The sequence below is a fragment of the Moschus berezovskii genome, chromosome 1, assembly GCF_049115385.1.
Source record: "Moschus berezovskii isolate FMDL1 chromosome 1, NW_MosBer_1.0, whole genome shotgun sequence".
Taxonomy (NCBI): Eukaryota; Metazoa; Chordata; class Mammalia; order Artiodactyla; family Moschidae; genus Moschus; species Moschus berezovskii.
Genome location: NC_142460.1, coordinates 65,291,793 through 65,309,352, shown reverse-complemented (window position 1 = coordinate 65,309,352; position 17,560 = coordinate 65,291,793). Strand labels below are relative to the sequence as shown.

At 41.9% G+C, this 17,560-nt stretch overlaps 1 protein-coding gene across 6 annotated transcripts in view; it reads right to left on the bottom strand.

Moving 5' to 3' along the window:
* The window catches only part of LNP1 (leukemia NUP98 fusion partner 1), a 43,898-nt gene that overhangs the window by 11,887 nt on the left and 14,451 nt on the right, over positions 1 to 17,560 (bottom strand). For 2 of the 6 annotated variants that reach the window (XM_088836516.1, XM_055412245.2), the window contains exons 2-3: positions 11,942 to 12,023; positions 6,171 to 6,368 (exon numbers count right to left, since the gene is read on the bottom strand). In XM_088836516.1, coding sequence (XP_088692642.1) covers positions 6,171 to 6,329 — 159 coding nt within the window. In that variant the 5' untranslated portion in view covers positions 6,330 to 6,368; positions 11,942 to 12,023. Of the gene's footprint in view, positions 1 to 6,170; positions 6,383 to 10,811; positions 11,022 to 11,941; positions 12,024 to 17,560 lie in introns of those variants that run through there. The other 4 variants (XM_055412411.2, XM_055412325.2, XM_088836498.1 and 1 more) reach the window with 3 other exon arrangements.

Genomic DNA, 17,560 nt, shown 5'->3' with positions numbered 1-17,560 from the left:
CCACCTCATGCGACGAGTTGACTCGCTGGAAAAGACTGATGCTGGGAGGGATTGGGGGAGGGAGGAGACGGGGACGACCGAGAATGAGATGGCTGGATGGCATCACCGACTCTATGGACGAGTCTGAGTGAACTCCGGGAGTTGGTGATGGACAGGGAGGCCTGGCATGCTGTGATTCATGGGGTCGCAAAGAGTCGGACACGACTGAGCCACTGAACAGAAGATTCCACATGCCTCACGGTGCAGCCAAAATAAATAAATAAATAATAAGTTCTAGAGTTCTGCTATACAACATTGTACCTAAAGGTAACAATACTGTATCGCACACTTAAAAATCTGCCGGAGGGTAAATCTCATGTTACATGTTCTTACCACATCAAAAATATTAAAAATAAAATTTAAAAGATGTGAGACTGGGAGTGAAATGTACGTGTTTGTACAGATGTTCTCTTCCATTGAGAGGAATAAAAAATGGCAAGGGTTTCCATCACAATGTAAATAAAGTGTACCCTTAATATCTCCTTATGGCAGATGAAATTTCCAGTTAGTCTGTTTAGGTGTGGAAGCTTGTGAGAAGCAAGCTTTAAAAGCACTCTAATTGGTAACATGGAAACATATATTACCATATGTAAAATAGATAGCCAATGGGAATTTGTGTATGTCTCAGGGAACTCAATCTAGGGCTTGGTGACAACCTAGAGGGGTGGGATGGGGAGGGAGGCGGAAGGGAGGTTCAAGAGGGAGGGGACACATGTATACCTATGGCTGATTCAAATGCAGAAACCAACATAATACTGTAAAGCAATTATCCTTTGATTAAAACTAAATAAACACACATACATAAAAAGCACTCTAATTGGTTACATGGAAATTTTCCCACTTTTAAAAATGTTTTCTTAGTAAGCAAGCTCTACTTTTGGAATTCTATATGCCCTTCTAATGCAATTTCCCCCACAAAGACTTGAATAAATGCCCTAAATAGCTTTTTTTTTTTTCCAAGATGGGGAATGTCACCTCCATGTCCATGGATCAGCCTTATCCATCTATCTCCTGTGCTGTGACGCAGCTCCTCGTGTGAGGCATGGGATCCCCCACACTCCGAGTTCACGACCTGGGCTCCCCGGCTCCCAGGCTACAAAGCCTGCAGCAGGCATGGATTTGTGGAGCAATTACCACCCAGGAGTTCATAGTACTGACTCTCACTAGAAAATAGTGCTCTGAACAACCTTGCTATTTCCCACAGGGATGCCAGAAAACCATTTCTGTCAAAAAAGAAAAATCCTATGCACTCTTGACTCCAAGCCACAGGTTCTCGCCTTTTGAAAATATAGTTATGTAACATCTTCACTCCAAGAAGTACTTGATGTTTTTTATTCTGGGTTTAATTACAGTCACCCTTCAATTGTACCCCTCCTGCCCTCTGAGTAAATGCAAGCACCTGAGCATGATAAATAAGTGGGGAAAAGATCCAGGTGTTGAGATAATTAAGATCCACATTGAATCTTAGTGCACTGTGTGTATTGGGCACTCTGGGGACCAGGCCTTATCTCTAATCTCTGAACAAATCCTACAAGGGAGTCTTTCTTCCCCTTTCACAGATGAGGAAAATGAATCTTAGTTTGGCTAAAAGACTTGCCTAAGACTTACATGACTAGTGACTTTACGGAGAGGTAAATGCTTAAGCATAAGATGTCTCTTCCTTGGATTGTTGTTGTTGTTTAGTGACTACGTCATGTCTGACTCTGTGACTCCACAGAATGGAACCTGCCAGGCTCCTCCATCTATAAGATTTTCCAGGCAAGAATACTGGAGTGGGTTGCCATTCCCTTCTCCAGGGGATCTTCCCCACCCAAGGATCAAACCTGCATCTCCTGCTTGGCAGGCTGATTCTTTACCACTGAGCCACCTGGGAAGACCCTTAATCAGATGAATAATCCGAAACTTTTATCTTCAACAACAGCAACAAACTCATTCTAAGTGAACATGGCTTTAAATAATGTACCAGTTACAACAAAATCCTATTACAAAAGTAATAATAATTTGTAGGTCTCTAGGAAATAGTCTAAATGAATTTTATGTGAGGAATATTTTATAATGTAGTCTAACTGCCTATCAATAGTGCCAAGAGATTTGTAAATTAGTCAACTAGCATTATACGGAAAGAGCATCAGGAAAAAAAGAGTCAAGTGTTCAACTGGTAAAATGGTAGGTCAATACCATCCACTGGACATCCTTTAGGGAAACTAAAAGACAATTTAAAGTCTGACACATAAGGAAAAAGAGGAGGAGGAGGGAGAGATGGGAAAGAGCGGGGGAGGAAAAGTGCTTACTAGGTACCAGGCACTGTTCTAAGCACACTGCACACATCACTCACTGAATCCTAACAACACCTGCATGACGTATGTAGTATTTTCATCAATCCCATTTACACAGAGGGACTCTGAGACAGAGAGAGGTTATGCTGCCAGGAGTAGACACTGGGAGGCACCTCAGAGCCCTCACTCGTACTCACTCCACTCTGCTGCCTTCCCAGAAACTCCTCTATCTTGGCATCTACTGTTAGTAGAAGAGAGGAAACAAGTCCAGGGAACATTATGATAAAAGCTCCCCTGTACAATTGTCAACGATGCCTGAAATTTATTACTGATTTCTTTGGATCAAGCTTGTCTCCTCTTTAAATGGAATACAAATTTAAGCCGGAAAACAAGGAACCACATTAGCCACGAAACTTGAGGGCATTCCCCTCGCTTCAGGTGTGAGAAATCCTCTAAGGGGGCCAGGGCCCACCCTCCCCCTGTGGTGAGCGACTAAGATCTGCTGGAGAAGGGATAGGCTACCCACTCCAGTATTCTTGGGCTTCCCTGGTGGCTCAGATGGTAAAGAATCTGCCTGCAATAAGGAAGACCTGAGTTTGATCTCTGGGTTGGGAAGAGCCTCTAGAGAAGGGAACAGTTACCCACTCCAGTATTCTGGCCTGGAGAATTCCATGGACAGAGGAGCCTGGTGGGATACAGTCCATGGGGTCACAAAGAGTCGGACATGACTGAGCGACTTTCACTTCACTTCATTTCTGCAGCTTTAAATTGACACTATAAAGACAGAATATAAAATTGGTTAAAGGTGATTCTTTTTAACAAGAAAAAAAAAAAACCCTTGGGGTACAGACAGGTAAGAGGTTTATTTTGAACCCCCTCAAATGATATGATGTGGCCCAGCACATGTTGTGCCTACGTGAGCATCGAAGAAGCACTGAGAAAGCCCAAGGCCAGGGAACTCAGTTCCTCCTTGAAGAGGTCTATCATTCAGCATAATCCTCACTTCCACTAGGACCCAACTGTGTAGAACAAGACTAAGAGAACCACATTAATCTGAAGATGACTAGAAAGTCAAATCAACTCTTTAAAATTCACTTTCAGTGAGTAGAATAAATAAAGGGTATGGAGATTTTTCTACTTCAAGTTTATATTCATGTGACAATGGAGGGAGGAAGATTTGTACAATAATGAGAGAGATGAAAATATTTTTTTTTCACACAAGCACCTCAGGACAGTAAAGTTAGATTTTTAATTTGATTTAAATAAGCAATCACAGATTATAATGAGTCTTGCCAGAAAGTAGTGTGTGTTCTCTACTAATCTAAGAAATTAGTAATAAATTTCAGGCATCGGTGACAATTCTACAGCGGAGCTTTTATCATAATGCTCCATGGACTTGCTTCCTCTCTTCTACTATCAGTAGGTGCCAAAAGCAGTAGTGTTCTCTAAGATGGAGCAAGCTTTATACCTTGTCTACCTCATTCTTTCTGCCAAATTTGTATTTTCCACTAGCTTGGACATGCCACAAGCACAGCCATATCTGTCTTCTTTTCCCCTGTAACCCTATCGTGCCTTGAACAACAACTAGCCCACAGTAGGTGTTCAATAAATATGTTTAATGATTTAATTTTCCATCACTATGGTTTTGCAAGAATCATGAGGCTGAAGAGCCATAGTGGAAACCACAGGCAAATAGGAAAGAAGGGGAAAATTCTTCACATGAATATAAAACTGATGGATGTAGGTTGCAACAAGGGAGGAGCCTTTGAGTGGAGCAGAGGAGAGAGGAAAAAAAAAAAAAAAGATAAGGCTAAGCTTTTTTCTTTTAAGTTATTTTTTTCTGAGCTCAAAGCAAAACACAAAACTTGAAAACCTAATTGTTCTCATATCTCTGAAGTAAGAAAAATTTGAGCACATTTTCGAGTCAGGAAAAGTTAAGTATCCAACTACAGATTCACTTCAGAAATCCATGGCATTGTGTAAGCAGGGATGAAGAATCAGGCCCTCCATTCTCTAGGACTCTGCCTATTTTGCCCAGGGTCCCCCTATCTGTGTTCTGTGTTTTGTGCTTTCTCTACTCAGTTAGGTCATCAGGTTTCACCTGGGCTTTGTTTCCTTAAATAAACACATGCTTTCTGAATGCTGCTGCTGCTAAGTCGCTTCAGTCGTGTCCGACTCTGTGCGACCCCATAGACGGCAGCCGACCGGGCTCTGCCATCCCTGGGATTCTCTAGGCAAGAACACTGGAGTGGGTTGCCATTTCCTTCTCCAATGTGTGAAAGTGATGTTGCTCAGTCGTGTCCGACTAGTAGCGACCCCATGGACTGCAGCCCACCAGGCTCCTCTGTCCATGCGATTTTCTAGGCAAGAGTACTGGAGTGGCTTGCCATTGCCTTCTCCGTTCTGAATGCTAGCCTGCTAATTATGGGATTCATTGTCAACTCAGAGAATCTAAATAGGTTAACTCGGGCAAATGCCCAAAGCCAGTATCAGCAGGAAAAGATATATGGACCCTCTTTAGAAATGTTATACAAAGAAATTCTGCTATTCTCCCACAGTTTAAGGCAAACAACATTGCAACCCACAAGTGGATTCTCTAACTAAGGTAGATAATCCCAGTTTTTAAAGTCTAATAAATGCTAAAATCTATTCAAGAAACTATATTTTATGTCATGTTTATATGTTTTCATATTTTGGTGGCTCCAAAGGGCTGTTGTGATAAACAGGGAACCTCATTTTTGTCTGTTTCTCCCTGGTTCTCACTGTTTGGCTAAACACTAGTCATACTCCTGGTTCACACATTATGAATACCTCCCTCAGTGTAGGCCATAAAAGACTAAAACATGAGCATAATAAGCAAGGGTTTATTTTATAACAGAATTATGGAAAGTGAGACTAGAAGGGTTCCTGTAGATCACCCAGTGCAACCTCTGTCCTTTTTCACTTAAACAACCTGGAGTTCAGTAAAGTGCTGAAATGCTCCATTGGTCCCTGATTATGCTTTTTAAGAGAACTATTTTCAAATATTTGTGTCTCAAAGAGGTCTCATTCCTCAAACTTGCTGATCATTGGGAGTAAAAGACTGCTTTACATGCTTTAATATACTTCAGATACATTACGCTTCTGGGAACTTTAGAGCTAAAAATAAAATAACATCAGCTCCGAAACTTATTTGGTTCTGGAGTTAGCATAGCAGGGGGTTGGGGAAATATTCTCTGGTAGGTGGAATTCTAAGTGCACGTGTACCCACAGCAGAGTCCACACCTGGTCAGGTCCACCCATTCCCTTCTCAAGAGCTCTCCTGTCCCCTGCTTAGCTGTGGAAAAACAGTGCTGAGGGTGGTAGAATGTTGCCTTTCTCTCCCACCAGGAAACTAAATGAGAACCAGAAGAAAGAGTACATCAAATTTATCAGGGGTAGTGATTTATTAAGTAGAGTCCCCAATTCCTTAGATGCCACCAAATAGTGGAGCTATTTTCAGTATTTCAAAAAGACTGCTGGAAATCAAACAATGATCCACACCAGTGCTACAAAGACTATAACATCAGGTTTCTTTCCTTTGGCTTGAATTATATTACTCAATAGGATTATCCCAGGCTTATCAGGAGCTCTGAGTAGCAGTTAAATAGATCTTAGGTTGCTAAAAATGAAGGAATCACTACTTAATAGATGAAAATCAGGTCCCTTGGAGGACAAGATAAAATGTTAAAAGGGATTTTCTGTGAGTATAAAAAAAGGCTTGGAAGTACTCATTTCAACCAAAGAAAACTTTATATCATAGGACCCTCAAAAAAATCAAAGAGAAACCCCCCTCCCCTAGTTTGGTTCTCCCCTGGTTCCATTGTAACAACTCACTGGGCAGGGCAGGGAGCTTTTCCTGTAACTGGCGTCTTGTGATCCACGGCGGTCCCGGAGTCCTCGCTCATCTTCCTCTATCCAGCTGTGACCCCAGAAGCTGCTCATCCATTTGGCAAAGGACACATCATCATCATCATCATCATCTTTGTGCTCCATGTAAAGGCGCTTCAGAATATCCAAGGCCTGTCCCTAAATCTAGCAGAGAGAAATATCACCCAACAGGGCTGACTTGATGAAACCCAGGATCTCCCCAAGAGACAAAACGAAACTGATGTTTTCAAATGGTCTCTGATAATGGAATCCTTAAAGGAGAAAGATTTACTAAACAACCACTTCACAATCAGGCAGCCTCTGGTAATGTCTATTTATAAATTGTGCAGCCCACATTCCCCTCCCCTCCCCCTGTCTTTTTAAATTGAGAGGCTTTTTAATCCTTCCATTGCTGGGGTTGTGCCTCGCAGCCGAAGGGTGGGAAGTACAGTCCACTGCCTGGTTTTCCCTGTGCTTTGTTGCTGATGGCATGTGATGGCCTCTCCAGCTGTCAATGGTGATAGAGCATGACCCTCATAATATGCCTGTCAGCCCCAGGCCAGCTCTAAAACGGGGCCACTCACAAGGGACAGACTGCAGCCTGCAAGATAGCTGGCTATTGGTATGTCATATCTACAGCCAGAGATTCTCCTAATAAATAAATTTGATACTGAGATAAAATCTAGCTCCTGGGGCAAAAAGAAGTGTTTTTTTTTGATGTGCTATGTATACATGTACAAAGGTAAAGGATATACATATGCAATGTGCAAATCTTAAGTGTACAGTCTGATGAATTTGTACACACATACACCCCTTTAATGACCACAACTATGCAGGTGAAGACATTTCCAGAACCCTGGCAGTCTCCCTCTTTCCCCATTCTAATCTCATCTCCCTCCAAAAGGTTAAGATTTCTGACCTCTATCACTGTAGATTAATTTTGCCTGTTTTTGACCTTTCAATGGAATTATATAATATGTATCACTCTGTGTCACTTAACATTATGTTAGTGAGATTATCCTCGCTTTTATAGTAACAATAGTTCATGCTACATAGTATTGTATATTATGATTATCCAACTCTTTAAAAATTCAGTCTACTATTGATGGTCTCTTGGGGCTGTCATATTTGGGTTGTTTCCATTTGGGGCTGTTATTAATAGAGCTTCTATGAACATTAGAGTCCCTGTCTCTTAGTAGGCTTTTTCTTCCCTAAGGCAAGGAGAATATTACATTTATTGAGCCCCTACTTTGTGCCAGGTATGGAGTCAAGTATCTTACATATGTTATTTTCATTATTAACAACCCTGTGCTTGGGGGTATTTTCATCATACTTTATAGATGAGGAAATTTAATTCATAGGTCATCACTTTCCTAAGGTGAAATTACTTCTGAGCTGCATAGCCAAGTTTGAAGCAAGAAGTAAGCCCAGGTTATCTCCACTGTTCTGCCAGTATTCCAAGAAATTTTTGATAAATTTTATATTTTTAAACAGAAGCATTCTTGGAGATTTTCCATATAAAGTTTCTTCCTTGAGCTGTAAAAATGGACTTAACTGTAACCAATGTTCCTAGAGTACTATTCTACAACTTACCTTACTAAGGGAAAGTAACATGCACAAGATGGCTTATATTTTTATTTTTTGTTTTAAATTATAGGGGTCATGCCTGTTACTTTGTACTATTTTTATTAAAGAATGGAGGAAGCCTGGCTTCTCAGTGACCCAGATGAGAAAGGAAAATATACAATTCTATGTCATCACTGTTGGCTGTCTCTGTCATTAAAGAAAGAAATCAGATAATTTTCCTTGGGGAAACAGAACCAGGTCCGTCCACAAAAGATGACTATGGATGGACTTTTTTTTTCCGTTTCTCTTAAGACAAAACTGTGCTTTCTTCCAATTTCTGAAAAAAAAAAAAAAAATCTGGGTAGGGGGTGGAGAACCCAGAGCAGATAATATCTAATTACTTCCAAGTATTGTAGGGAAAAGGAAATAGGACTTTATCTTAAAACCTCTTTGAATAATATCTGTCTCTTGCACTTCTGAGTGTGAAGGTCATTTAGTTGAGTCTGACTCTTTGTGACCCCATGAACTATACAGTCCATGCAATTCTCCAGGCCAGAATACTGGGGTGGGTAGCCTTTCCCTTCTCCAGGGGATCTTCCCAACCCAGGGATTGAATCCAGGTCTCCCACGTTGCAAGTGAATTCTTTACCAGCTGAGCCACAAGGGAAGCCTAAGAATACTGGAGTGGGTGGCCTATCCCTTCTCCAGGGAATCTTCCTGACCCAGGAACCGAACCAGGGTCTCCTGCATTGCAGGCAGATTCTTTATCAGCTGAGCTACTAGGGAGCTCTCCCCTTAACACCCTACGTGCTCAGTCACTCAGTCGTATCCAAATATTTGCGACCCTATGGACTGTAGTCCCCGAGGCTCCCCTGTCCATGAGATTTTTCCAGGCAAGAAAACTGGAGTGGGTTGCCATTTCCTACTCCAGGGTATTTTCCCAACTCAGGAACTGAACCTGAGTCTCTTGCATCTCCTATCTTGACAGGCAGTTTCTTTACCACTAATGCCACCTGGGATGCCCTTAATGCCTTACAGGCAAAAACAATTCAGATATTGGAAATGTGCAAAAAAAAGGTATGTGTTTATACATATACATGAATTTATTATGAGCAATTGGTTCATGCAATTATAGACTGGGAAACCCCACAATCTGCCAGTCTGCTAGCTGCAGACCCAAGAAAGCAAGTGGTGTAATTCAGTCTGAGTCCAAGGGCGTCCATGGAAAGCAAGGATGTAAGTCCCAGTCCAAGCACAGAGAAGATAAGATGAGAGAGCTCAGTTCAAGCAGTGAGGAAAGAAAAAAGGGTGAATTTCACTTTCATTTGCCTTCTGTTCTATGCCAGTCCTCAACTGATTGTATGATGCCCACCCACAATGGCCAATTTACTTCACTGAGCCCACTGATTCAAATGCTAATCTTATCTAGAAACACCCTCACAAATATCCCCCAAAATAATGTTTAGTGTAGGTACCCCCACAGCCAGTAAAATTGGCATATAAAATTATCACAAAGGAACTAATCCCATCCCCAAGACTCCACCCTCAGGATCTACTTATCTTCCAAAAGGCCCCATCTCCAAATACATCTCTCACAATAAGGATCAAGCTTTAACACAAGAACTTTGGAGGACCACAGACATTCAGTTCACAAAGCTGCCTACATGACCAGTACCCAGTAAAAACCCTGGGCATTAAGTCTTTAATGAGCATTTGAACAATGTTTCACACATGGTATTTCACACTTATTGCTAGTAAAATTAAGCACATCTTATGGGAGTGAAATGGAAAGGGAATTTTGGACGCTTATTCCTTGTATCCTTCAGACTTCACCCAATATGTCTTTCCCTTTCTGATTCTATATCCTCTCAGTGCAATAAATTTTATCCACAACTATGTGACAAGTCTTGTGGATTATTCCAACAAATCCCTGAACTAGGGGGTGGCAGTTGGTGTCAAAAGTGGGATTCACTAAAACAACCCCAACCCCAAATATGGCTAAAGCAGTGTCTGGAAAAAGGATGAAGGGGACATACTGATAAACTTTTGATACAACCTGGCTACCTAGTCATCTGTGGTATGAAACATCCGCAGAGGTGATGTCTGTTGTGAAAGGTAAAGATTACCCATGGAATCTCAAAATGATACAGGCAAGTCCAGGAGAATCTGCTCATTGACGGTATTGATTGCTTTTGGCAATGGTAGCTAAAGTGACAAGATTAAAAATTGCAGTTGCAAAAGATGATGCCTTAGGGTTTTGTTCTCTCCTCCCAGTGGGAGGGGAAAAGACTGCCAGTGCCAAGGCCAAAGCAAGCTTCAGATAAACCAGAAATAAAGGAGAAGGGAAAGGCAATACTCTGTCCTCTGGTACAGCAGCCCCTTATATTCCAGCTGGGATTTGTCAGCAGCTGTAATGCCAATCCTGAAAAGTGTTGAGGGGGTTGTACAAACTTGCAATGAAAAAAAGAAAGAGGGAGAGAGAAAAAATGGGAGAGACTTTTAAAAATGACTTTTTTTTTTGTGGCTACTACTTCTGGATGTATGATAAAAACTGATATAAAATACTATATGCCTTTAATTTCATACACATTAGAGGGATTATCCCAATCAGGGAAAGCTCCCCAATAAAAGGTGTTGGTAGAACAAAAAATCCTTGCTTTTTGCTGCTGGTAGATGGGTTAAAATTTAAATGCTGGCTATTGAAATCTCACAACTGATTATTTTTGCTAAGATTTTTGCCTGTTGGAACCTATGAGAAAGGTAGACAACATAAAAGGAGAGAAAATCTCTATAGGAAAATCTACTTTTGAGTTTTAAAAGTCAGGTTTTAATTTGCTAATAAGTTCTTACAAAATCAGATGTCTAATTCTTAGAGATTTTCCAGCCTAATGTGCATATTTTTGAGTGGGTCAATTTGAACTTTAAGTCTGGCAGGATAAAAGGGACTTGGAACCTCACTGTCTGGCCCAGTAGTCTCTTGGCTTTGCTGCTGCTAAAGAAGGAAAGTCCTTTTGGAACCCTGGATTCAGAGATCCTATTTACCTGGACCTAACAGTAGGCTGCGGAGAAGGCGATGTCACCCCACTCCAGTACTCTTGCCTGGAAAATCCCATGGACAGAGGAGCCTGGTAGGTTGCAGTCCATGGGGTCGCAAAGAGTCAGACACCACTGAGCAACTTGTCTTTCACAATCTGCCTGCCAATGCAGGAGCCATAGGAGATGTGGGTTCAATCCCTGGGTCGGGAAGATCCCCTGGAGGAGAAAACAGCAATACACTTCAATATTCTTGCCTGGGAAATCCCACGGACAGAGGAGCCTAGCGGCTCTATGGAGGTTGCAAAGTGTTGGACACAACTGAGTGAGCATGCGTGCAACATCATGCATTGTGATAGGCTGGTCCAACTTCTGAAAGCAGACATAGGCTCCATGAATAGAATTCAGGTTCTGGGAGATGTAAGGCATCCTCCCCTTACACCTTGTGGGGCCATAAACTATAAAAACATTATGGATGCTTACTAAACCCCATGGGTCACTTGCAGATGCCCATGGGAAAGGGTTTGTTCTCTGACGGGGCCATCTGAAACCAAGATGCTAGTAGCTCCATCTAATGTAGGGACTAATTGCATCTGAGATGATTAATCATAAGAAACTTGTGATTCCTGTCAAAACTCCAAGTTGGGAGAGAGCACATTATGGGAAGTGGGACCTCTCCACCCACTCCTAAAAGATAGGGTTCTCACCCCCCTTCCCAAGGATATCTCAGTTATTGACTTGGGTTTGGGTTTTACCACTAACATTACTGACAACAGTGGACTGGTAACCTGGTTCTAATTCACTCACCTTTCTTTCTTAGTTAGGAATTTTTAGTATTAAATCCCCAGAGATTGAGCTTCTCCAGGCTATTTACCAAAAAAATGATCAGGATGATAGGGATTGGGGTTATGTAAATCACATTCTGCAAACTTGAAAACTCAGGATTTTGTTCTACAAGTTCCTGTACATGATGTGTCTTTCTGGTTAAGTTTATTAAAAATGTTTTTCTATGTAAATTCATCTATTCCTCTGTTTGAATTATTAACACTTATTAAGTGGAGTGCAGGGTGTCAGCTGTGAGCCACACTTCAACAACAGATCACAACAGAAATTAAAATAGAGGAAAATTAAATACTTACAGGTCTTGGAGGAAGTACCTGGCATACCTTGAGGGGTCCCATGGGTAGGTCAAGGCAGAGTGCAAACAGAGAGAAGCAGGGCCTGGGGAACATGTTTTATTAGAGTTTATAGGGTAGAGTGCTTTGCAGTTTCCAGGCTAAGGCCATATTGGTCAGTTCAAACCAAAAAAGCAGTGCTTTGATAAGTCCCATGAAGGTCTTATTGGTCTTATCTAAAAGAGTGTAAGAAGACCGCACTGGGAGGCAGGGGAGATTGTTGATTGCAAGGGCCTTTGAGGAAGTCATATCAGGAACTTACATTTCCTTGTGATTCTGTGAGCTGCCATCTAGGGCATGGATTTACCTAAGGGGACTACTGTCAGTTTAGGTCACTGCTGGCCCCTTGGCCAAACCAAATGAATGTTGAGACACAATAGCATGGAGTAGCTTAGCTAAATTCTCAACATTCTCCTTATTCCAAACCCTTCTGAAAAGTCTAGATCAGAATAAAAAATGATTGGGAAAAAATGTAAAGTTAAGATTACTGCATGAGACATACTGATCAAGTGATAACAGAAGAAACAAAACGCCAACACCTGTGAGATGCAGGTATCGGTGGGCATCAATGATTTCTACTTTTTAAAACTGCTGTCTTTCAGAACTGCTCCTGGGGGAGTTCTCTGGCAGTCCAATGGTTATGCCTCTGTGCTTTCACTTCCAGGGCCTAGAATTCAATCCCTGTTCAGGGAACTAAGATCCCATAACTCTCCTGGCACAGCCAAAGAGAGAGAGGGAGAGACAAAAGAACTGCTCCTCAACGTCAGTATTGCCTTCACAAGATGCTTTGAGGTCTTGAATGCAGACTGCTGAGCCTATGGTCACACCTGACAATGCTGACTGTGACACAGCAGGGAATGTCCTCAGCTTCTGCATTTCCATGAAGAACACCTGTAGATGTTGTCCCCACTCATGAAGCAAATGAACTGATGTCAAAGACAAGCAAAACTGATTGAAACTGCCTTCCTCCTGGAAATGCTTCCAAAACTAGGGACTCGGGACTTTCCTGGCAGTCCAGTGGTTAGGACTTCAGGCTTCCACTGCAGGGGGCATGAGTTCAACCCTTGGCTGGGGAACTAAGATCCCGATGCTGCATAGTGAAGTGAAGTCGCTCAGTCGTGTCCGACTCTTTGCGACCCCATGGACTGTAGCCCACCAGGCTCCTCCGTCCATGGGATTCTCCAGGCAAGAATACTGGAGTGGGTTGCCATTTCCTTCTCCAGGGGATCTTCCCGACACAGGGATCGAACCCAGGTCTCCCGCATTGCAGGCAGACCCTTTAACCTCTGAGCCACCAGAGAAGCCGATGCTGCATGGTGCCACCTAAATAAATAAATAAAACTAGAAACTCAACTGAATTATTTGGACTGGACAGAAAGCCCTAAGGCATAAGGACTCACAGTGGGAAGCCACACTGGAGGCCCCATTAACCTGTTTTGCCTGACTAATGTGCGCCTTCATTGGTGTGACTTAACAAGTGCACGCTTTTTGTTTCCAAGGGCGCTCTCTGGAATTGTTATTTCTTATATGTGTACCTTGACTATCATGGACCACCTCAACTTACCAGAATTCTGTTGTGCCTAAATTGATGCCTCAGGCCAGCTTAAGAAAAGGTTAATATAAAAACTTAAGGAGAAAGCCACCTAGCTGTCTAAGACTGACCTTTATTTTTAATAGTATTTGTTTAAATTGGCTAAATCCAGGATCCCTGGAGGGCCATAATGAAAAGTCAGTATTGCAGGATGCTTTCATCCTACTGCATGGGTCCTACTGATAATAATTTTGCTCTAAAAATGCCTTGACCAAGAAGGTGGATGCTGCAGAAAAAAAGGTAACACAGTAGTCTGATGCTGCCTATCCTTAGAAAGGACTCCTTGCAAGGTTGGCCCTTACCTGGTATCTGGGAACTTGACTGGCCACTCATCCTCTGTAGTCATGTAAAACTTCCCCTGACTGGAACCCTCCTACACTGTTGGTGGGAACATAAATTGGTGCAGCCACTATGGTAAAACAATATGGAGGTTCCTCAGAAAACTAAAACTAGAGTTGCCATATGATCCAGCAATCCCACTTCTGGGCATATGCTGCTGCTGCTAAGTTGCTTCAGTTATGTCCGATTCTGTGCAACCCTTATAGATGGCAGCCCACCAGGCTTCTCTGTCCCTGGGATTTTCCAGGCAAGAATACTGGAGTGGGTTGCTATTTCCTTCTACAATGCACGCATGCATGCTAAGTTGCTTCAGTCTCTGTACGACCCTATGGACAGCAGCCCGCCAGGCTCCTCTGTCCATGGGATTCTCTAGGCAAGAATACTGGAATGGGTTGCCATTTCCTTCTCCATCTGGGCATATATCCAGACAGAACTACAATTCAAAAAGATAAATGTAGCCTTATGTTCACAGCAGAACTATTTATAAGAGCCAAGACATAGAAACAACCTGTCAGTTGACAGATGAATGGATAAAGATGTGGTTTACATATAAAATGGAATATTACTTAGTCATAAAAAGAACAAAATAATGCCATTTGCAGCTACACAGATGGACCTAGAGATTATTATACTAAGTGAATAAGTCAGAAAGGGAAAGACAAATACCGTATCATAACACTTATATGTAGAATCTAAAATATGATAAGAATGAATTTATTTACAAGCAGAAGCAGACTCACAGACACAGAGAAGAGACGTGTGGTTGCCAGGATAGGGGGCAGGGGATGACTGGATTGGGAGTTTGGAAGTAGAAGATGCAAACTACTATATATAGGATGAATAAACAAGGTCCTACTGAAACAAGGTCCTACTGTATAGCACAGGAAACTATATCCAATATCCTATAATAAACCATAAGGGAAAACAATATGAAAAAGAATATACATATATATGTATAACTGAGTCACTTTGCTGTACAGCAGTAATTAATACAATACTGTAAATCAACTAGACTTCAATAAAAATAAATTTTAAAATATATATATACAAAAAACTAAATCAATTTGCAATATATCAGAAACTAACACAATACTATAAATTCAGGTCAGTTCAGTTCAGTCTCTCAGTCATGTCCGACTCTTCACAACCCCATGAATCACAGCACACCAAGACTCCCTGTCCATCACCAGCTCCCGGAGTTCACTCAGACTCATATCCATCGAGTTGGTGATGCCATCCATCCATCTCATTCTCTGTCGTCCCCATCTCCTCCAGCCCCCAATCCCTCCCAGCATCAGACTCTTTTCCAGTGAGTCAACTCGTCGCATGAGGTGGCCAAAGTATTGGAGTTTCAGCTTTAGCATCAGTCCTTCCAAAGAACACCCAAAATTTTACTAACGCATATATATGAAATTTAGAAAGATGCAAATGATAACCCTGTATAAGAGACAGCAAAAGAGACACAGATATATAGAACAGTCTTTGGGACTCTGTGGGAGAGGGTGAGGGTGGGATGATTTGGGAGAATGGCATTGAAACACGTATGTTGTCATATGTGAAACGAATCACTAGTTCAGGGTCAATGCATGTTATAGGATGCTCGGGGCTGGCATGCGGGATGACCCAGAGGGAGGATAAAGGGAGGAGGGAGGTGGGAGGGGGGTTCAGGAGGGGGAACTTATGTAAACCCGGGGCGAATTCATGTCAATGTATGGCAAAACCAACCAATATAATATTGTAAAATAATTTGCCTCCAATAAAAAATAAATTAATTACCAAAAAAAAAAAAAACAAAGAACACCCAAAATTGATCTCCTCTAGAATGGACTGGTTGGATCTCCTTGCAGTCCAAGGGACTCTCAAGAGTCTTCAAACTTTCCCTAACTGATAAAAGTGGCCTAAACTGCTTACACAACCAATGTGATTTATGCTGAGCAACTGCCTTTCTCATGAAAGTCTAGATTTTTGGTACATACCAGGCAGCACATGCCTACATGACCAGCATCCAGTAAAAGCTTTGGGTTCTAAGGCACCAGTGAGCTTCCCTGGGAAACAACACTTGGCACATGTAGTTACAACTCATTGCTGGAGGAATTAAGCACAGTGTGTGACTCCACTAGGAAAGGACTTCTGGAAGCCTGAGATACGTTTCCTCTAGACTTGACCTAAGCACATTTTCACTTTGCTGATTTTGCTTTGTCTCTTTTCACTGTTATAAATCTTAGGTATGAGTACAGCTACATGCTGAGCCCTGTGAGTTTTTCAAAAGCCAGCAAATGTGGCGGCATTTTCTGGGACTGCCCAGTACAGGAAGGAAAGACAACTCTTCAAACATGTGGCCAAAAAATTTTCCCAAAGTAACAGATAAATTTACCACCAAAAGAAAAAATATTTGGCCTACATGATATTAAATTAGTCCATCTCCATTTCCTCCCCTCCCCACTCTCCCCGCCCAGTTAAGCCGATTTCTTTAAAAGCGTGAGAGAAAGATGTTCTCCACATTGCCTGTCCTAAAGTTCTTATGACAAACCTAGCACAGCAAAGGAGCTGCAGCAAATGTCAAGTCTCAGCAGCTGGGGGAGAACTGCTCTTCGTCCTGTCCCGGAAGCCAGGGCCCGAAAGGAAGACATGCAGCACTCTGCGAGCCCAGCGGCCAGCTTGACTGGGCAGAGGTTTGGACACCTGCCTTGGGGAGATGCTGCCAGGGGCACAGGACCAAAGGGAGCTGCCCTTTTGACCCTGCTCTAACGCTCTGCCTTGCCAAGCCAGTGTTTACACAGTGTCAAGTGGCTGAGACAGCTACAGTTTTCTAGTTTGAGTGTGCTTTTTATTTTTCTTGTATTTATTGTGAAAGAAATCATCTTCTCATAGAGGGTAGAACACTAGTAGTGTGTGTGATCTCATAAAGTGATCAGACATAAAGGGTGCCCAAGTGACAATGACCCTTGGCCTGTGTAAAAATGAAGTGGCTTTGCAGTGCCCTCTTTCATATTTGCTGCTTCAGAAGACTGCGGTAATGAAAAGATGATTTTGCTTTTATTCCATTCTTCTTTCCATTTATTTCCTTTTGCTCTTTCATTTCATTCCCTTTATTTCTTTCATTCTCCATAGCCCCTACCTATTAATTTATTTTTAGTTCATTTTTTCTTTTTATTCTTGACAGTTAAAAGGAAGAATTATTCATTACACTGCTTTCAAGTTTGCCAAGCCAGTTTCACTCTGGAAAAGAAATGCTATGTACAGAGATAAGCTGCTGCTTTTCTTTTAGTACATCAATGGTTTTGAGACAGTTTTCACTTTCCAGAGAGCAGTGCTTGACTACTTGACACTGTATGCTGTGTTCTATTTAATGTCCTGATTATCAGAATGCGCTTTTGCACGCAACATATCCTAATATCGTCCATTTCCATGATTCTGATCCAGTTACACTTTGAGGTGTGCAACCCTTTTGAGGGGACTACCAAAGATACTGATTGTTGCCTAACCAAGTGTCCTAAAGCATGTACATGAACGTACATCATGATCATTTTCTATTCTACAAAGTTGTGTAATTTACATAATGAAAACTATTTTAAAAGTATTCAACTGCTGATGCAAAAAAATATATGAGGGAAAGAAGGTATGTTTTCAGAGGTTTGCCTACTAAAATATTG